The sequence below is a fragment of the Barbus barbus genome, assembly GCF_936440315.1.
Source record: "Barbus barbus genome assembly, chromosome: 11".
Lineage (NCBI taxonomy): Eukaryota > Metazoa > Chordata > Actinopteri > Cypriniformes > Cyprinidae > Barbus > Barbus barbus.
Window position 1 is genome coordinate 20,498,169 of NC_136739.1, and position 22,505 is coordinate 20,520,673.

Here is a 22,505-nt window from a genome sequence, read left to right on the forward strand (position 1 = left end):
AATCCACCCCACTGCTTTTTGTGCCACTGGGTGTTTTCATTTTTCAGTTGGGTGTAATCAAATTTGTCCCAGATGTATTCTCGTTAGCGCCCCTGAACCCTACGAAAAACCCTTTTCTTAGCTTCACTGCACTGTTACCTCTCAGTTTATCAAATCAGAAGTGCTTTCATGGACACACAACCTAAATCTTGTCAAATACTGACAGTCAGGTTTCCTCTTTTTGTCAGTCACTCAGTCAAAAGGAGGTCATTTAAAGGCTGTAAACTGTTTCATGGAGAACACATCCCAACGTTACCGCGGAGACCTGATGCCCTCGTCAAGGAGGAACAGCTCATCAGCAGAAAAGTTACATCTTTTATTTATCAATACTGCTATACTGCTCATATATATATATATGTAATACAATATATAGAGTAAAAGTTGATTTCAAAAAGATTGCTTCGTTTAGATTGCTATAATTGCTGTAATTGTATTTAAACGTTTATTTCAGTGTTTCAATCTTTGTTTTGTTCTAACAGCTACAACTGGAGGACTATCTGAGGAATATCTTGAAAAGGCATTTATACAGGACACATCCTACAACTGCAAGTCACAGCTCAAATTTTTTCTTGTCTGTACCCTTACAAAAAGTACTTTTGCAGTACCATGTGATGGTAATATAATGGCATTACGGAATAATCAAACAGCATCAAATAATAGTGATATAATCATGCTATCATGCCCAAAATAGCGTAATACTATGTGGTACTTTCTGTTACTGCATAATGAGAACATAATGACTGTATAACCAATTTTTACTGACAATTTTTTTTTCTAATATAATCTGTCTGTGCAGTGCTATTGTCTAGCAATAAAAAAACAATGTTCAGTTACCATTGTGTCACATGATGGCAGAACGAAGGTTCTGGAAGGAACTCTACCTGCTGTGTCCCCACTCATTAAAACAGGCTCTTTTGTAGAGAAAGCCTCTGAGAGGTGATTCCACACTTAGCTTAGTGCTTCACAGGCTAATTCTTTGACAGTCACATAATTAGCATTCGTTTGCAGGTCTAATTAAAGAGTACCTGTACCCGGAAACATTCGCCCCCTGCCTCAGTTTTAACCTTACACTTTCCTGGCTAATTATTAAGGTAGAACTGGACTATACAAAGTAGATGCCAATTTGTACTTAATTTTAGTCACCATAACTAAAATGTTTCAAAGAAATGAAATAATTATATTTTGGAAGTAACTGGTGCATGGCTCATATGCATTTGCCATAAAGTTGGATTGAGGCTTACTGATGTGAATTGAATTTTATTTCAGCTTGAATTTCTGGAAGTGAGTCAAATCTCATTTATTCAGGATCTCGGACCAAAAGGAATGTAAGAATGTACATGTATATAAATAAATATATGTATATAAATATATATATATATATATATATATATATATATATATATATATATATATATATAAAAAAAAAAAAAATGGCTTGATTTGTGTTTGTTCATTTATATGTTAATTTTCCCTGACAAAAGTGAAGGTCTGATCTTAAAGAAATCAGGAGGAAACACATTCCCTGTGTGTTACTGGTGCGGATACAACAGCGTCTGTTACCGGTGGTCCAAAAGGTGAGAGCTGTTTTACGTTACACTCACAAAATCATAATATTGTGATGAAAACTGTAATTTTTATTTTTCACCTTTCTTCACAATGTGGACATAATATCTTTCTGAGAAAAAAAAAACACTTCAATCAGTAGTGCGTGATCTTCGTCTCATGGTTTCACAAGTAAGAACACCAAGCCCTGAAATGAATATTGGTGAATAACAGATGCTAATGTTGAACTATCTTCATCTGGGTGGACAGGAGTGTTATTGTTTTTTCTTAGACAAGCAGCTACAGTAACATTAAACTTACATAATTCACATGGCTCTGAGCAAACACTGAAAGATTCAGCCCCAATTGAATTTTGCTCCTCGGATTGCAGCCTTGCTGAGACTTTGGGTCATGGCATGTCTTCTTTTTCGGTTGTTTACTTATTTAGGTTATTATGATATTTTCCCACCGCTGATAGAATGGCTCTCCCCCTTGTTTCAGCTCTCATGTGGTGACTGCTTCATGTTTCAGATGGCTGGTGGTAAAAGACTCCTTTGTTCTCTACATGAGGCCAGAGGATGGCCAAGTAGGCACCGTGATTCTATACGATAAGGGATTTCACATCAAAACAGGGACCCAGGAGACCGGAGTCAGGCATGGAGTCACGATTGAGAATCTTTGCAGGCAGGTTTAGAAAAATGTGTTTTATATTCCAGTTATTCATCATGTAATTATTGCTATTGAACATGCTTTCAAAAACTTCATATACATATATGTGCACATGTGTATTTTCAGTATTCTCTAAAAACAAGTCTTGCCTTAATAAAACTCTAAGATAATAGTAAGTTAAATATATTGGGCTTGTTTAAAAAGGATGTTTAGATTTTTACTGGAAAACAAGACAAAAGTGAATTTTTTTTGTTTTGTTTTGTAATGACAAAAACAAGTATTAATCAACATTTTTGTTTTGGACAGGGCACTTACTATCAAGTGCTCCACATATAGGCAGGCTCGTTGGTGGGGACACTCCATAGATGAGTTTTCTCAAATGTTTGGACTGGACTTTCTGAGGGAAAACCGCCATGGGTCTTTCACACCGGTTAGAGAAAACACTTCATCAAAATGGTGAGAAAATTTGCTGTCACATTAATTATTTAAATATATATTGTGATAGCCCAATTAAAACTATAGAAGAGACAATTTATTCTTTCTATATATATATATTTAAATAGTACAATATTTTCATTAGTTTCATTCGTTTACTTTATTACAGTAATCTTCAATTCAATTCAGCTAGTCCCTCATGTATTGTTCTTTTTGTGTCGACATGTGAGCAACACTTACTAGAACGTTTTCTCTTAAATCTCTGTGAAGTACCCTGACACAGTTCTTAAATGAAGCGCCCTGTGCTCCTTTTGAAGGTTTGTCAACGCAGCTGGATACTTTGATGCCATAGCTGATGCCCTGGAAGGAGCAAAGGAGGAAATCTTCATCACAGCCTGGTGGTACAGATTATAATCATCTTCAATTACTCCCCATGTACCTCGCTTTTACAATTCTGTGAGCGCTTATGTCGCACATTCTAATGAATTTTTTTTGTACCATTGCGTTTTTTTTTTTTTTTTTTTGTGATGGCAGTTTGATTTTCTCAAAGCTTTTTAGCAAAACCTACTGAACCAAACAAGTATATCGTTTTAAAGAAAAATTTCTTTAAAATCAAAAATATCTGTCACTATTTACTGACCCTGTTGTTCTAAACCATATGACTTTCATTCTGTGGAGGAGAATTTTGAAAAGAGTTGCCAGGATGTTCTTTAAAAATTTACCTTTTGTGCTTGATAGAATAAATTAAGCCATGTATAGAACATCATGAGGCTGAATAAATTGTGACAAAAATCTAATTTTGTGTGAACTATCCCTTTAATATAACAGAAATAAAAAATGAAAGTTGTATAGAAGTTGTCAAAGCATTGATTGGTTTTGATATGGCCCTTAGGTTAAGCCCAGAAATCTTCCTCAAACGGCCGGTAGTAGACGGGAACATGTGGAGATTAGACCATGTCCTCAAGCGTAAAGCAGTGAGTCTGAACACCTGCTCAAATCTGGACTTCAGCCAGTTTAATTTTACTTCTCACACATCCATATATTACGTTGCACCTCACAGTTCACCCAGTTCTCTTTAGCTTTTCCAGTATAAAAGTTGTTTAACAATATTTCGTTTTTTGTCAACTCAGCAACAAGGAGTGAAGATATTTGTCCTGCTCTACAAAGAAGTTGAGGTAGTGATGGGTCTCAACAGCGAGTACACAAAGAAGACTCTGATGGGACTTCACTCTAACATCAGGGTGAGTCGGTCAGTATGTCAAACATTGTCAAAAGCAGAATCTTGACAGTATTACAGAGGGGACCCTTCTCTTCGAATCAGCTTACCATTCTTTCTTCTACACATATCTCTCCAAGAAATAAGGTTCAATCAAAACAAATCATAGAAAGCACGAGAGAACCCAGCGTGCCCACTACCTCCGGACACAGGAATTGCGTGTTACTTAGATCATGTTTGGACAATGCCATAATTCTCTGTAGTAGAATGAGGGGGATCGCTGTGTTGGGAACCCTACGGATTGTGTCTGGAGATGGTCAGGTTCTTCCTTGCCGATCGTCTCCATAAGAGCCTGAGGCAGCAAGTTTGCTTTCTCCCCTGGTGCCACAGAGCTTCTGTGGCACCATAACGCTGTGGTATTCATCACTGTAGCACCCCAGGCCGGTGTGTGATTGATGTGCCGTCACATTATCTTATTGGAGCGCTGGTTGAGTCTAGGCAGAAGAGTGACACTGGGAAGTGGCTTGGGATCCACACCCCAAGGATGTGTGTGGCGAAGCAGCTGGGTGGAGGTATTCCTGGGCCCTGCTGGTGTAGAAACACCTGCCAGGGGTGGCGTTCTCCGGAGGCTTCGCCAAAGCTGGTGGAGACGCAGCTGTTTCGCACAAAGGTTGACACCATCTACATCGTGGTGTTGTTTTTGGCTTGGGGCCCGCTGTATTTCTTTAGCTGATATTTGGGGAAATTTGGTCAACTGACAAAAGAGTTTATGAAATTGAGTCTTGTAAAATCTATGTGTTTGAAGGATTGATTACATCATAGATCTAAAGAACTTCCAGGCTGTCCTCATATTCATATACAGTATGTTCTGGTTGTATGTTGTATATTTTGACATATGTAATACTTCATGTGGGTATTTTATGTCCTGATCAAAGGTTTAGGGACGGTATGATTTTTAAAATGTATTTGAAAGAAGTCTCTTTTGCTCACCGAGGCTGCATTTATTTGGTCAAAAATACAATTAAAACCATAATATTGTGAAATATTACTACTATTTAAAAGTACTATTTTCTATTTTAATATATTTTAAAATGTAATTTATTCCTGTGATGGCAAAGCTGGATTTTCAGCAGCCATTAATCCAGTCTTGAGTGTCACATGATCCTTCAGAAATCATTCTAATATATGCTTAATTGGTGCTCAAGATACATTTCTTCATTATTATCAAAGTTGAAAACAGTTGTGCTGCGCAATATATAGAAACCCGTATTTGTTTTCATGATTCTTTGATGAATAGAAAGATTAAAAGTGCAGCATTTATTTGAAATCTTTTTTAACATTGTAAATGTCTTTACTGTCACTTTTGATTAGTTTAATGCATCCTCACTAAATAGAAGTATTAATTTCTTGCAGGAACTCTAGTGTGTAAATAGTATATTGTGCACAACAAACATACAAGAAATGGTATGACAACTATAAAATTGTAATATTCTGAACATAACCTCATTCTTCATTGTTCTTCAATAAAGAATTGCCCAGCATCTTGTGCAGTTGAGAAAAGGAACCTGACAAGCTGCCCATCTCTATTGATTGACAGGTCATCCGACACCCTGATCACATGCCCTCCACAGCATTGCTCTGGGCTCACCATGAGAAGCTGGTGGTGATTGACCAGTCACTCGCCTTTCTGGGAGGGATTGACCTGGCCTACGGAAGATGGGACGAATCCCAACACCGACTGACTGATGTGGGAAGTGTGAGAAGAAGCCCTCAGCACAGTCCTGCTCTATCCCCCAGCCTCACTCATGTAAGACCACCACATCAGTATGATTTTTTTAAATTTAATTTAATTTTTTTAATTTTTTTTGTTTGTTTTTTTAAAGTGTCTTTTGCTCACCATGGCTGCATTTATTTAATAAAAAAAAAACAGAAATTGTTATATTATCAAATAATATTACAATTTAAAATAGCATTTCTATTTTAATGAATAATTTTAATACATTTATAATGTTATTTTACCTGTAATTTATTTCTGTGATGGCAAAACTGATTTTCAACAGCTATTACTCCACTCTTCAGTATCACAGGATCCTTCTAATATGTTGATTTGGTTCTCCTGAAACATTCCTTAATATTATCAGTGTTGAAAACAGTTGTGCTTCACAAGATTAATTAAGTTGGATTCTATTAGGAATAACAATACAATAAAAAAAGAATATCCTTGTTATTTCTTAGGGATTTATTTACAGAGCGAGGGCAAATCAGAAATGAATGATATCTCTTCTGCACAGAGGCGTAAGTGAATTGGACAGGAATAAACTTCTTGTAAATGTGACCCATTGAGAGTGATAGCCCACAGTGGCTCCTCAATGTTTGTCAACATGCCATGCGTATTGCCAGCTGGGTGTTTCTGATATCTGTCAAAGACCTCAATGGGGGAAGTCGACATGCACCTGACAGATGCTAAAGCCTCCTCTGAACATGTTTACCGATGCATCAATCAGTATTGAAAGTCTAGAACATCTTCTATTTAAAGCTTCTCATTAAAATGTAATGCAAATTCACCACTGCGTATTTATTTGTAGGTTATGTTATGAAGTAATTGTATTGATCTGTGATTCATACTTGACAGCTAACCTAAATTAAGATTCTAGTGATTTATACTTTGTAGCCGTTCTAACAATGGTGCTCATAAAAGACTGGTCCAGACAGCATTTCTGTTGAATGCTTACTGGGATTGATTTTGTGGCGGGTGATTCAGGGCCTCTGCCTTCTTATTCTTTTCTTTTTCCAACGAGCAAACGTAAAATTGCAATTACGGAGCATCTGGGACACCCTTGAAGGGCCTGTGGTTGATAATTCCAGTCCTTCTCGCTGGGACTTTCCTTCCCCCCTGAGAGCTGCATTAAACATAAAGGCCCTGCATGGATGAGTGAGTCAACAAATGACTGGGGCCACTAAATGGGAGCTTGATTTCGTCTATATGCCACCTCTCCCAGCCTGCTGCCTACCTGCCTGCCATTGTGTCATTAAATATGGGTCTGAGCTTTTAAATAAACATGATTTGAACCCAGATGAAGGCACTTATTGCCTTTACTAAGGGGCTTCTCTTAGCATGCTTGAGTGACTGTATCTATCAATGTGGGGCTCCTCAACTGTAAAATCTTTGCTAATATACATGAAACTGTTACAGCTGTTGGTCTAACCTTTCAAAACGTCTCCTAAGGAGCACAGTGATATTTGCACTTAATAAAATTATGCCCACCAGGAGAATAGTGCTTTGACATTTGCCATTTGTCAAGTCGAGGGCACTATGATCCCCCATGAGCCATTAACTCGCACACATCAGAGGGCATTTTACCCTCGTTCAGACTCTGCACAGCAGACTGGAGTCACTTACACTATCGTTTAAGTCATAGCTTTGCTGGGCTGATGCCGCACGGGTGGCCATTACTGCTCCTTACATACTGCATGCTGACAGCTAGCCTGATGTGTCAGCCATATAGATAGCATGGAAGTTTTCATTGTTTAATGGTTCAGAGTATGTGTGGGAAAGATGTTCTTGGTTCTTTGGCCCTGGATTGTGCACCAGTGAGAGTTTGGAATCAAGGCAGATACAATACATGTGAGATAGTATGTTTAAAATAGCATACCAAAACATTGTGTTTGAGCATCAGTGTTCCCACAATGGAAAGAAAATTACAAATTGTAAATATATAATTTATAGGAATGGATAAATTAAGTTAAATAAAATGTTTGGGTAAATTTAAATAAAATTTAAATACAATTTTTTTGTCATCATTCACAAAAGATATTTTGAAGAATGATATTAAAAAAACAGTGGCCATTGACTTCCATTATATGGACAGAAACGCTGAGGCATTTCTCAAAATATCTTCTGTCGTGTTTCACAGTAGAAAAAAAGACACGTAGGTATGGAACAAAATTATGGTGAGTAAATGATGACATTTCTATTTCTGAGTGAACTATCCCTTTAAGCTTTAAAATATTTTAATGGATTTATTTTATTAAGCAGTTATTAAATAGATTAACCTAATAGTATTCATTTTTCACATGAGTTTTTATCATTAGCGAAGTACATAGGTTTTGTGCATTTTAGAATTATTGGTAAGCAATTACAAAAGTGTTACATTACATATATGCGTTGATTTTTGTCCTGATTTTTGCCACGGTGGAGGAGGGCGAGGAGATGAAGTTCAATGTGGTGGTAGAAGAAATTCAGACTGGAGAAGGAGGAGCAGGGAAAGCAGGAGATTCAGGCTCAGTGCAGGATCCAGGGGAGATCTGTGCAAGTTTAACTTTGCCCTTAGAGGAGGAACAGGGAGAAAACAACTTAAACCTGCCCACCGGAAGACTGCTAAGAACCCCCTCAGAGAAAAGTCACCACAGCTCTGATGGAACAGAGTCCAGTAAGAGGAATTTAACTAAATAAATGTGACATCAGACTCCAGGTTATGGAGATATGATTATATTTATATACTTTACTTTTATTGTGTGAAACTTACATATTCTTGATAAATGTTATTTTATCTTTTTAAAACTTGTCTTGAGAAACTTTTCTGTTTGGTGCTGATAGCAGTGCAGAAATTACATTATTTACATATGAGTGTGCAAATACCATTAAGTGTCCACTGTCCAGTAATAGAATTTGACATGGATATAACGAGTTTTGCTGTTACATAACAGAGGCTGTGTTTGTGTGTGTTCTGTGTATAGAACATTACAGTAGGAATAGTCTTAATTCCAGGACACCACTCACTCGGGAATATTACACCAAGAGCTTGTCTCTGCATTCCAGCGATTCATACTCTCTCGGCCTGCATCACTCTCTCCCCCTGCCTTGCGGTTAGTACACACATACAACCAAACACATCTGTGTGACATGCATATACTGACACTTAAATCCAGTGTATATACAGTACATTTATACACACACAACTAAACCTTGTTCACAGAAGCTGACATGACAGCTATGAGAACTAAGTTGATCTATAATATATATATGAATTGTTATATCATAACAGTTTATCTGTGTAATGAATTTTTTTCTGTCGGTCTGTTTTAGAGACTAGTTCACTAAGAAGCTACATAGGCAGTGCTGAACTCTGTGGAGAGACTCGTTTTTGGCATGGCAAAGACTACTGCAACTTCATCCTGAAAGACTGGGTCAAACTCAACAAGCCTTTTGATGGTACGAAACAGTTTAATTAAACCCCAGAAGCACATCAAAATATCTTCTTTTTTAAATGTTTTTTTTTTAATACTAACGCTTTAGGCCTTAAGACAAAAACAAACTAGCAAACAAGACAGACAAAAATGACAACTAGACTACACATTCTTTGATATCTCATGTCAAATTCATCAAATAAAGCAATCCCTCCAACACAGGAATGAGGGAAAGAAGACAGAGAAGTTGTTTCCAACAATCCCATTCTGTAGTCGGTATGGGGTTATTTTCCCAGCTCTATTCTCTTGCCAGGGGGAGATAACTTCATTTTTGCATCTCTGCTTTGAGAATGTGAAGTCCTGGTTTTGCACATAGTGCCAACTGGGTATGACGCAGCAGGAGAATGGAGGAGTCTGATAGATGAATGTAGTGAAATACTCTGAAGATGCTTGTGCATCGTCAAAGACATTGAAAGAGAAAGACCACACTGTGATGGCTTCAAAAGGCCTGTCCGTCATCTCTGTATAATGGTTCGGCTAATGTTTTTATGAATTATAGTTGTTTATTTTTCTCTGGTTAAGATTTAATTGACAGGTATAAGACACCACGGATGCCCTGGCATGATATTGGGGTGCTGGTTCATGGGAAGGCTGCAAGAGATATTGCACGACATTTCATTCAGAGGTGGAACTTTACAAAGGTAAGAAATTTGATACATTCTCAGCAATCTCAGTGTTTCTCCTCTAAACAGTGAGATCAAATTGAAAGGAAACGAATATCTTCTAAATAAATGTCCCAAGCTGTACTGAGAATAGTCAAGATATAAAAAAATCTGAGATTTCAAGATTGACTCAAATATTTAGCATCAGGTTATTTCAAGAATATAATGATCTGAGCTGTAAATCTACATTAATTTTATTGCTCTAGTCTTACAAGTACCTAAATAACTAATTTGTGTCTTTTTCAAACAATTTTAAAAGGAATTTTTGAGTTGAATTAAAACATTAGAAATAAGTACTTGCTGAGTGTGGCACTCACATAGGTCTAAAAGACCCTAAATCACAATTAGTTTAATCCAACTACGCCACCCTGGTGGAGCGCCAGGGAAATACTCCCAATAAGGACACAGGTATGTTTAACCAATAAAAAAGGGAAAGAAATAAATAGCGAGACGTGAGTGTCAGTACAAAAATACACTTTATTATAAGAGCATTAATAAAATTTTCTCTCCCAGGAAACACACCACAAGATTATTAAAATGATTCTCTAGGGCCAGGCTTAGCGGGAACAGGGCAGGCCGGCTGCAACTCGGGGGATCGTCTAAACCCACCTAAATTCACACCACAAACACTGTAAAGGAGATCGTACCAACACACACGGCACCCTGTGAAGCACACGCCACCGAAGGAAAGCGGCTAGCCTCCCCTGCTCCACACAGAGTCCTTACTGGCTCCTGGAGAAAAAAAATAAACACATTAACCAAACAATTACAAAAGAAAATTGCAATAAATAATAAAGAATGAAGGGAAAAAACTAATTGTACAGGCGCTGGATGTAGTGACTCCAGTACTCCGGCCTCCTAATGACACAAGATGCAGCGGGAGCAGATCGCAGTGCTTGAATGGCACCGAAATGACAAGACAATAAGCAGGAAAAATTATAAACTCGTTACAATCACCCAGTACAAGACATGACACAAAACAAAAAAAATATAAATTAACAATTTTAAAGCTACAAAATACCAACCAAAAATAACAGAAAATAACAAAATTGTAAAAGAAGCCCAAAAGTACAAAAGAGGAAGACCACAGCGCAATGCGCAAATAAAAACAAACAAACCTTACACAGGAAAAACTAAATCAAGATAAAAACGGATAGATGGCCTAGCAAAAGTACAGAGGACTTCGCTTTGACAGCAAAGCAGTAAGCAATAACGTACAAATGTCCGTAGTCAAAACAAAAAAATTGCCCTTAAGCAAAACAGCAGTGGTGTCACATGTAGCGTCTTAAACAAGGGATTGGTTTAGAGATTGTGATGTTCCATTCCACCTTTACGTTTAACAGAGGAAAAATCTAAACATTAAACCAAGTCTACCAAACCCCATGTGCAAGAAAGGGAAAGGGGTACTTACGATTAAGGTTGAACGAAGACCAAACGCAAAACTATATGGTTACTTCAAGTACCGTGGCTCAATATACCGGCGAGCATTCACACCCCCGCTCTTTGTTGCTATTACTGAGGGCAACACACTATAAATACCACCACCGAATGCGATCAAAAACATTTAATACAATCCCCAAACATACTTGCTAGCGAACTCCACCGCGAATTTGCCTCAATGCCGATGCCACCAACCCCACTCTATTCAAACTAGAAATAGCACAGATTAGCCACTCACAGCAATACACAATCAATAGAGTCCTATCCTACCTGAACACAAAACAGGAACGAAAAGGGGAACGCCAGGGAGAGGAGAACCCAGAATCAATAGAATACCACCACACCCATCAAAATAAGAGTCCTTAAATAGTATGGCCGCTTACACCTCATTGGTCTGCCAATCACCTCAACCAGGGCCAATAGCGGATAGAATCCTTAACTTGCCACATTCTACCCCCTATTTTTGTTTACAATGGCGTCCCGACAATGACCCAACGACACATGCCTTGGACTATTCCTGTCCTGCGTCCCACGGCCTAAACCAAATAGAGATCCTATTAGAGATGGGGCCTGGTACTGTGGCAGCTCTTGTGCCTCCTTCAACAGCCCGTGGTAGACGATGCAAATTCGAATGGTGGCCCGCAGTGGTCCGCCCAGTCCTCCTCAAGGGGACACCATCCGTGCATGTCTGACCCTCCAGCAAACTGGCAGGCCTGATGCAAAATCGGGAACCTCACAGCCCCCCCCCCCCCCCCCCCCCCCCGCAACTAGGGCCTCCCTATCAGACCCCACCGGCCTACTCGGTGAGGTAGAAGCACCCCGAGAAACCGGCACCTGAGAGACTGACCCCCAACCTACCGGGGGGATTGCCGGCACCAACATAAGCAGATTGACATCTGACGAAACTTCTGCTGAAGGCACCTCTTTCTCCAAAACAGGGGGATATGTCAAGGCCGGAACCGGAGCATCCTTCTGGATTCGGGCCTTCAAGGCCGAGCGATGAACACATCTGACACCTTCCCAAGTCATCCACTGGTGCGATAGTGTATACCGCCCCACCTTCTTTGGGTGACTTTACGACCTGATACACCACCAAGCTCCACAGGACCTGAGTTTTATGGTGACCTCTAACGCCATACTCGTGTAAATAAACTAACTGGCCCTCCCCCAGTGGTGCATCACAGACGTGGGAATCATGTTGTGCCTAGCGGCGACCAGCAGCAGTTTCCAATCGTCCCCGTGCCCCCTCAAAAGCCACCTGAAGCCTGGCCTGATGTTCCCTCATCCACTCATGCACACTACCAATCCCAACCTCCTGGACTCTACCCAAAAGGAAGTCCACCGGGAGTCTTGGCTCTTGCCCGAACATTAAAAAATATGGGGACTTGCCAGTTGCCTGATGAGGGGTAGTGTTGTAACAAAACAACACTTGTGGGAGGCATGAGGCTGAGTCCATTTTTCTGGACACAGGCAGGGTAAGTAAAAGGCTGTGCAATGTCCTATTAAAGCGCCCGCACTGCCCATTCCCTGCCGGATGATAAGGGGTAGTGCGAGACTTTTCTATCTTATACAGTGCACAAAGCTGCTGTACCAGGGAGGACTCAAAATTACGGCCCTGATCAGAATGGATCCGACTGGGGACACCTAACTTATAGAACCATTCAACCACCAAAACTTAGGCTACTGTCTCCGCCCGTTGATCTCGTGTAGGCACGGCCAAAGTGTACTTAGTGAAAACATCCGTCATGACCAGCATGTTCTCCAGCCCTGAACGAGTTTGCTCTAACACGGTGAAATCTATGGCCAATATTTCATTTGGCCTAGAGGCCATCAAATGGCCCATGAAGCTACTAGGACGGAGTTGGGTGTCTTTGGCAGCTTGGCACCTTGCACTCTCGACACCATTGTGCCACATCAGATGTCAGGCCCGGCCAAAAACAGCACTGCCGCACCAACTCAGAAGTGCGTTCCACTCCCTGGTGCCCATGCTCCTGGTGCAACTGTGTGAGCACTTCATGATGCAATAGTGATGGTAACACGACCTGCAGCACCTCCTCTCCAACATCCGAGCGGAAGACTCTGCGGTGCAATATTCCATCCTGCTCACACAACCGGCTCCATTGGCGTAGCAGATTCACCACTGCCCTGGGCAACTGCCTACGCTCCTCTGAACTAGGGGGAACCCCACGCTTCCAAAACCTTAACACCTCACCTATAACAGGGTCCTCCTCCTGCAAGGTCTGCATGTCCACAGCCAAACCAGGCAGCGCGGTGACTGTTGCTTGAGAACCCGCCCCTGTCTCTCCAGCCTGCCTTATAATGTCTGGGTAGAGCTGTACCAGGCAGTACTTCTTCCAACTCACCCTGACTGCAGGACCCTGTCGGGAAAGTGCATCCGCATTCCGGTTTCTCCTTCCAGAGCGATAACTTAACTCCAAATCAAAGGCGGCCAATTGTGCAGCCCATCGCTGTTCCGTGGCACCAATCTTGGCAGTAGTCAGGTGGCTGAGGGGGTTGTTATCAGTGAAGACGACACACCTCTGCCCCAGCAGGTATTCTCTGAACTTCTCAGTCATGGCCCACTTGAGCGCCTTCCCCCCTGTTCCTGAGACAGAACTGCTCCCAAACCTCCATGGCTGGCATCTACCTCCAAGATAAAAGGAAGGGAGAAATCAGCATAAGCCAATACAGGGGCAGAGATGAGCCTACTCCTCAACTCCTCAAAGCTTACCTGACACTGCTCGGTCCACGCCGCACCAAAGCCCAACTCTGTTCGAGCCCTGGACTTACGACTTGCAAATTCAGCTACCAGATGGTGCAGAGGGGCCGCCAACTTGGCGAAACCCTCTACAAACCGCCTAAAGTAACTAGCAAAACCCAGGAACGATCGGAGCCCCGCCACCCCCGTAGGACGCTGCCATTGCTTCACCGCCTCTATCTTGCTTGGATCCGTCGACACCCCCTTGGCCGAAATAACATGTCCCGGATAACTTACCTCTGGCTGGAAAAACATACACTTAGTTAATTTAGCCTTCAACCCCTCTCGCTCCAACCGACTCAAAACCACCTCTAACCTCTCTAGATGTGTCACAGAGGAGGAAAACACCACTATATCATCCAAGTACAAAAGAAGGGACTGACACTGCTGATCCCCAAACACCCTCTCCATTAGCCTCTGGAAGGTGCCTGGGGCATTGCAGAGCTCGAACAGCATACGATTCCATTCAAAAAGACCAAAGGGTGTACAAAAGGCAGTCTTATGTGTATCCCCCTCTGTGACAGGAACCTGATTGTACCCACTGGCAAGGTCCATGGTGGAAAACCAGTGAGTCCAAGGTTTCCTCTATACGTGGCAGGGGAAAGGCATCTTTTCGAGTTTTTGCGTTCAGCTGACGGTAGTCTACGCACATACGCAACGTGCCATCCTTCTTTTCGGCCAGCACAATGGGGGAGGCATAAGGACTACAGGTCTCTCGAATAATGTTAGTTTCCAGCAACTGATTTATATGCGTTTTTACCACGTCATACTCTGACGGAGGTATCCGTCGGTACCGTTGTCGAACTGGGACAGAATCGGTCAGAGGGATGTCGTGAGAAAGGAGTCGGGTACATCCCAAATCGCCTTCGTACTCCGAGAAAACCATATGAAACTTCAACAGCAGTGACCTCACTTGTTCCTGCTCAGTCTCTGATAACACAGACAAATCAAGCTTGAGCAATTAAAGATTAACCCAAGAGCAACATAATTTTCATCTGGGGGAGTTTTGCATTTGAAAGTGATAATAATAGTGTTACAAAGTGAATTGGGTATATTGTATTGTTTGTTAAGCAGTATAAGCAAATCTTCATGAATGTCCAGAAAAAAATGCTTTTTTAAATTGCTAGAAGGTGCACAAATACCACCTCCATAATTGTAATAACTAAAGATCAGAGGGCATGCACAAAGCCGAGGTTTCCACCCTCTCTCAAGTCTTTTTGAAAAACCATCTTTATTAGCTTGAGCTTAGCACCCCCTGAAGTTGCTCATTGTGTCCTGTTCTGAATGCCGTCAGCATTCAATGGCCGCCCGCACTTTCAGCCCCCTTTTAGAGCAATTAGAGGCCTTTTTACTTTGATTGTTCAGTAATTGAATTGGTTTGAGGCCTGTATGATTTCCTTTGGATTATGCCAGTCATATTTCAGGCTTGGCTACTGATCAGGCACTCTGCTGGTGAATAATTAAAGGAGAGGAAGCCAGGTGTGTGTGCGGCAGAGGAGGACAAACAAAAGCCAGTTGAATGCCTCTGATGAGGTGTTTAGTGGAAATGAGAATTTACGACTCAAAGACAGACTAGTCTCATTTATATCTTTTGCTGCTGATTAGGGAACGTCGCTTGTCACATTCACAACAAAGTATTGTAAAGTGGGAACAATCCTGTCGGTGATTTGTGTGGAAGGCTTTATGAGACGTATTAGATGACTTTTCATATGTTTAGGTAGTGTATAAAAATGCACTACCATTCATAAGTTTGGCATTGGATTTTCTAATGCATTTATTATGCAAGGCTACTTTTATTTGATCAAAAATACAGTAAAAACATAAATATTGTAAAATATTAAAATAACTGTTGTCTATTTTAACTATTTAAAAATGTAGTTCGTTCTTGTGATGGCAAAGCTGAATTTTCAGTCTTACCATTATTCCAGTCTTTAATGATACATTGTTGTTTAGAAATAATTCTAATGATCTGATTTGATGCTTAAGATATATTTGTGACCATGGACCACAAAACCAGTCATAAATGTCAATTTTTTGAAATTGAGATTTATACATTATATGAAAGATGAATAAATAAGCTTTCCATTGATGTATGGTCTGTTTGGATATAGGACAATATTTGGCTGAGATATAACTATTTGAAGATCTGGAATCTGAGGGTGCAAAAAAAATTCTAAATATTGATAAAATCCCCTTTAAAGTTGTCCTTATGAAGTCAAATCAAAAATTAAGTTTTGATATATTAACGGTAGGAAATTTACAAAATATCTTCATGGAACATGATCTTTACTTAATATCCTAATGATTTTTGGCATAAAAGAAAAATTTATAATTTTGACCCATACAATGTATCGTTGGCTATTGCTACAAACACACCTGTGCGACTTATGACTGATTTTGTGGTCCAGGGTCACATTTTTTATTATTAATCAGTGTTGAGAATTTTTGTAGAAACTGTTAATTTTTTTTTTATGATTCTTTGATGAATTTGAAAAGAACAGCATTTATTTGAAATAGAAAAATCATTTGTAACATTGTAAATATTTTACTTTCACTTTTGATCTTCTGATCTTTTTGATGCTTCCTATAAAAACACATACTATCCCCAAACTTTTGTATAATGTATATGTAATAATGTAATACTGTATTTTTACATCACTAACTTGCAGTTATGTACTATTATCACAGAACTAGAATTAGCATCTATTCTCCACTCTCCAACCATATGATCACTGTAATATGTAGAAAAAAAACTGAATTAGTTTAAGTCAAGCCTTTTTTTAGAACTGTGGTGATTCAGACATGTGATTCACTATCAAGGTCACTGGAGTTATGAGTATCGCTTGGGCAGCTGCCAACAGCCCGTGAGCAGAGTTAATGTTAGTTCTCCCTCATCAGGGCTCAATGGATTTTAATCAACACATTATGCCAGTTGTTAATTGCCTGAGAACCATCTGTTTATAACCACACGGCCCAGATTACCGCTTACCCACAGTGTAAGCTGACATGGAGTACAGCTCGCTAATTTGCACCACGAGCACTTCCTTCATAAGGGGTGAAAACGTCAAGTAAATTAAAACTTCCAAAGAAACTCCATCTTAAGCAGACAAAACATTTGTTTGTGTCTTTTGTTGTAGTGACACTGTTTTATACAGAAAAGAACAGAACAGAAAGTCTAGATGAATCAAGAACAAAACTAATGTGACCAAATATCATGGAAAGCATTGAAAATGCAAAAAAATAAATAAAAGAAAATGCTTCTTCCATATGTAGATAATTGGTAGAGGGTGGCAACATCATTTCCTTTGTTTCCCAGGAAACAAAGCCCGTCTCATGTTCAAATGACCTTTGAACCATTTTCCCAGCCCAGTTGAAAACAGTCTGAGTATAGTCTAGTTAGGACAATAGCCATTAAAAACCTACTTTCGGAAAACCTTCACATACATGGCCATCAATTTACTGTAATCAGCGGCACTGTCTAAGACTAAACAGAGGAGCAGAGACTTTTATTCAGCTTCAAACAAGTGCTCTGTCTCTGGGGAGTGGAGGTACCAGGCAGGGGTTGATGGTCAGCCCAACAGGCTATCTGGATGTGGCACAGTAATTAGCGCTCTTTAGGGGTGTGATTTTGGAGTCAACATCGGGCGTTCTGTCTGATACCAATCAGCTCTCCTTTTATTTGCTAGCTGGTGAAGAAGCGGTCGGGGGCGATGTGCTACCCCTGCCTCATGCCCAAGTCTCTATCTGCACCCATGGTGCCAGCTGAGTACAGCAGCAAATCAACACAGGCTAATGTTCAGGTGAGATATCACCACCAAACCACATGGGTTCCTGCTTTGAACTGCCAATATTGCTGAAATTATCTATCATTTTCCTAGAATCATTCCAGAATCCAAGTTTGCACTAATGTGTATTTAGAAATATGTTGTGTGATAATTGAAACCATCCATTTTGATTCTAACCTTTTCCCCCGAACAAACAAGGTTTTGAGGTCTGTGTGCCAGTGGTCTATTGGGACGAAGGTCCATGAGGAGTCGATTCACTTAGCCTACGTATCAGCCATCCAGAACAGCAAACATTTAATCTACATAGAGGTAAAATATGTGACCACAAATATACATCAACTGCACAATTTGGGATAGGGTCAATGCCTGGCCTTCAGTGCAGCAGAGTAAAAGATTTTTACTTTTTTTTTTTTTTTTTTTACGGGCACAATAAATGTAATGCATAAATGTAATGAATTTTTATTTACCCAGTTATTAATCTAAAATCAATTAAATTATTTATCATATATCACTATCTTAAATAATAATAATAATAATAATAATTTCTGATAGTGTGTATATATATATATATATATGTCCCCTCAAAATAACTAAATACACAGCCATTAATGTCTAAACCGCTGGCCACAAAAGTGAGTACACCCTTAAGTGAAAATGTCCAAATTGAGCCCAAAGTGTCAATATTTTGTGTGGCCACCATTATTTTCCAGCACTGCCTTAACCCTCTTGGGCATGGAGTTCACCAGAGCTTCACATGTTGCCACTGGAGTCCTCTTCCACTCCTCCATGATGACATCACGGAGCTGGTGGATGTTAGAGACATTGCGCTCCTCCACCTTCCGTTTGAGGATGCCCCACAGATCAGTAGGGTTTAGGTCTGAGACATGCTTGGCCAGTCCAATTTGGACATTTTGGGGCTATTTACACCTGGTCACTTCATGCGTTTTTCTGATCGGAGAAAAGAACAGGTGTAAATGCCCTCCGAAACGCATTCGAGACGGATATAAATCCGATCGCTCAAACCACTTCAGGAGGTGGTCTGGGCCACATTCCAGAAGAAACTGGACAAGTGTAAATGCATCTGGTTGTTGAAACCAAATAGGCTAATTTTACTCCTAAATAATAAACCTGAGAGAGCGTTTTATAGGCTATATGGCATGTTATAGTCAGATATGACAGCGCTAACGCAACAAGCATCACCGCGGATGAGTAGCTTAGTATCTCCTCAGAAAGCCGTCACGCAAACTGCGGCAAATGAAACTGAAAGTAAGTTGCAGAGGTGCAACACACAATCATCTTCATTAAAAGTAGTGAGACTAACCTATATTTCCAGTGCTGGTACCACACACTCTCCTGTTGCGGTCTCTGATATTAAAATGAGCTGATAATGAATAAAATGCAGCGCATATCTATTGCTTTCATTGACGTGAACTCGTTAAATTTGCATATAGCGTGGGAATTGAAAAACGGATTTATATCCGTTTTGCGAAGACATATTGATGTGGCCAAGTGTAAATGGAAACGTTTTAATAAATCAGATAGCATATATATATATATATATATATATATATATGACTGCAATGTTACAGACAATTTAAATATATTTCAAATAGATATTTCAAAATTGCTATTTTATTCTAACTTTCTATTCATTTGAAGAATCCTGAAATAATAAATAAAATAAATTAAAATAGAAAACAGTTGTATTGCACTGTGAAATTGTAATAATGATAAAATTTTGATAATACAAATGCAGCCATGGTGAGCATAGGAAACTTCTTTCAAAAACTTAAAAAAAATAATAATAATAATACCGACCCCAATGTAAATAATATCATGGATATTATGTGTTAAATATATATGTAAAAACAAAATAAAAAAATTGAAAGGGTTTTAAAAAAACAACTGATCCCAAACACTGTTTTGATTTTGCATAACGCTTCAGATGCAGTTACTGTGCCATATTTGCAGTAAACCATAGTAAAAAAGTAATGTATTTAAAATAAATTTATTTCATACTAAGTATAGTTCAAATCTTTTAACATATTTACTGACATATCGCTCAAGACTTACCGATATAAAAATTATAATTAAACTTTATTTGGAGTACTACTTGTGCACAATGCACATTTCTGAATATTAAGCCTAAAATGTGTTTTAATGTAACTGTTGATGAGAATTACATCTTTTGATTAATATCAGTCTTTAAATGCAAGATATTTAAAGTGTACTTGGAATTAGTTTCACTTTAGCAAAATCAAATATACTTCAGTATATCTTTGATTGGACTTCAGCACTACTTCCATGCAATTAAAGTCCATAAAGTACAAAATTAGTTGTTCCGATTTAGCAGACTTTAGTTTAGTATACTAAAAGTACAAAAGTATACAAATACATTTGAGCCTATTTATTTTTCACTAGGGTAAAGACGGCTTTAGTCTTACTTTCACTGCATCTCTCTTTCAATCATGCTCTCTCCCTTCTCTCTTTTGTCTCTTTATCTCTCAGAACCAATTCTTCATCAGTTGTGCTGACAAATCCATCCACAACAGCATTGGAGATGCACTGACGGAGAGGATCCTGCGGGCATACAGGTGCATTGTGACAATAGATTCACTTGTATACAAACATGACACAAAAACATCATTGGGCAAACCTAACTACATTTCATTTCGGCCACAGGGAGAAGAAAACGTTTCGGGTCTATGTGGTGATGCCCCTGCTGCCTGGCTTTGAAGGTGACATCTCGTCAGGGGGGGGGCAAGCCATCAAAGCAATCATGCACTTTAATTACAGGTAATAACCCTGCAAACATGCATCTTTGGTAATCACCAAATTGCCACAATTAAGGGGAAAAATGCAGCCTGAACGGCCGCTCGCAGCAAATTACACGTGTGTAATGTGGAAACAACAGACCCTGCTCCTCACGGGCTACAGAGAGACCATTACAGCCCCAGCTTGGACCCTTAACACTAGGCTAGATACAGTAAGAGGAGCAGTGAGGGTGCTGTGGTCACTGGGGTTCAGCGAGCGATGTGATTGGTCAGGTGAAGAAGATTTAAGACATATGATTGGTGCAAGACAGGAAGCAGCTGAAATGAAACCCCTCTTTCTCCATTACAGGACAATGTGCCGAGGGGAGCACTCCATTATTGAGAGGCTCAAATGTGTGAGTAAGTAGACTAGTATATAGAAGTATAAACCTACTCTGTAGCTGTAACATTAAGATCATGTCCATCAAATGTGGATTGCATGATTGTAATTCATTAGAACAGGACAAAGATGAAGAAAGTAGGTGTGTGTGTATGTATTTGTGTTTGTCTGCAGTGGCAGATTGCTGGAACAAGTACATCTCTTTCTGCGGTCTGCGCACTCATGCTGACCTGGATGGGCGTCTGGTCACTGAACTCATTTACGTGCACAGCAAACTCATGATCGTGGACGACTGCACTGTCATTATTGGTCAGCCACTCTGCCCACACATATATAGAAAAGTACAATTGGGTCATTCTCAGGAAATTTCAGAGATTTCATTCTTTATCATTTCATTTGAAAACATTAGTAGCAGTGTAATAACTGCACCATAGGTGGAGGCATCCTGCTTGATATTCAGTTTTTTCTGGATAAAAATTACAAAGACATATTTGGAAAAAAATATACTGCATATTTAAATGTAAAATTGATGATAAAATTTCTTAGAATTGATTTTTAAATATGTAAATATTTACTTAAAAAAAGAATGTTAAATGTAATACTTATTTATTTTTATTTTTTTCATTTAAATATATATCCTGTGATATATGCATACTGTTATGGCAAAGAAACCATTGCTTTAGTCTTTAGTGTCACACGATATAATTACAGAAATAATTCTGATATTTGATTTGGTGTTTGATTATTATTTAATGCATCCTTGCTGAATTAACTGAATGATTTTTTTTACTGACTCTTACCTTTTGAATGGTAGCATATCAGTCTTGAAAGATTAAGCAGCAAAAACTGTTTTCATCACTGATAATAAGATATGATTCTTGAGCATGAAATCAGCATATTAGAACGATTTTTGAATCATGTGGCACTGAAGACTGGAGTAAAAATGAAAAATTCATCATTGCCATCACAAGAATAAATAAAATTTCAAGATTTATAAAAAAGAAGAAAAGTTTTTATTATTATTATTAATTTTAATCAATAATATTGGACAATATTACTGCATTTTTGACCATACAAAGGTAGCCCTGGTAAGTATAAGAGACAACAACGACAAAAACTATTATTATTATTATCGACCTGTATATAGTCCCTGGACGGATGGATAGTCCATAATAGTAAATAATTGCATGCAAGTTTTGATCATATTATTATATTATACTCGTAATACATTATATTATTATTATATGTTAGGTTTGTGCACACAAAGAAGAATCTGGCAATTGCACATTATGTAAAGCTGTTAGTCGCCACTAGGGGGCACTGCACTCACACAAAACACATCTAAGTGCGGACATGTGCAGAATAACAAACATCAACAGATGTTTATGAAAGCGAAGTCACGCCTGTCTCCTCGATCATCACAAATGCATTATTAAAATCCCATTAACGTCGCTCAAATTATGTTTATCTTTATCAATTCCAATTATCCTCTTATCCTTATGAATAGGCTTTGAAGAAGAAAAATGAGAAATGTCAGTGTTATTCAGTGAAATGTCCTC

General features: G+C 39.2%; 1 protein-coding gene across 1 annotated transcript in view; it reads left to right on the forward strand.

The window, feature by feature from the left end:
- The window catches only part of LOC306876905 (phospholipase D1-like), a 28,512-nt gene that overhangs the window by 4,247 nt on the left and 1,760 nt on the right, over positions 1-22,505 (forward strand). Inside the window, exons 5-24 of the mRNA XM_079428355.1 lie at positions 228-345; positions 519-584; positions 1,306-1,364; positions 1,521-1,613; positions 2,113-2,265; positions 2,557-2,706; positions 3,003-3,086; positions 3,578-3,659; positions 3,816-3,926; positions 5,499-5,708; positions 8,079-8,331; positions 8,639-8,767; positions 8,988-9,113; positions 9,671-9,789; positions 17,695-17,808; positions 17,992-18,102; positions 20,302-20,387; positions 20,476-20,589; positions 20,917-20,966; positions 21,121-21,255. Coding sequence (XP_079284481.1) covers positions 228-345; positions 519-584; positions 1,306-1,364; positions 1,521-1,613; positions 2,113-2,265; positions 2,557-2,706; positions 3,003-3,086; positions 3,578-3,659; positions 3,816-3,926; positions 5,499-5,708; positions 8,079-8,331; positions 8,639-8,767; positions 8,988-9,113; positions 9,671-9,789; positions 17,695-17,808; positions 17,992-18,102; positions 20,302-20,387; positions 20,476-20,589; positions 20,917-20,966; positions 21,121-21,255 — 2,363 coding nt within the window. The remainder of the gene's footprint in view (positions 1-227; positions 346-518; positions 585-1,305; positions 1,365-1,520; positions 1,614-2,112; positions 2,266-2,556; positions 2,707-3,002; positions 3,087-3,577; positions 3,660-3,815; positions 3,927-5,498; positions 5,709-8,078; positions 8,332-8,638; positions 8,768-8,987; positions 9,114-9,670; positions 9,790-17,694; positions 17,809-17,991; positions 18,103-20,301; positions 20,388-20,475; positions 20,590-20,916; positions 20,967-21,120; positions 21,256-22,505) is intronic.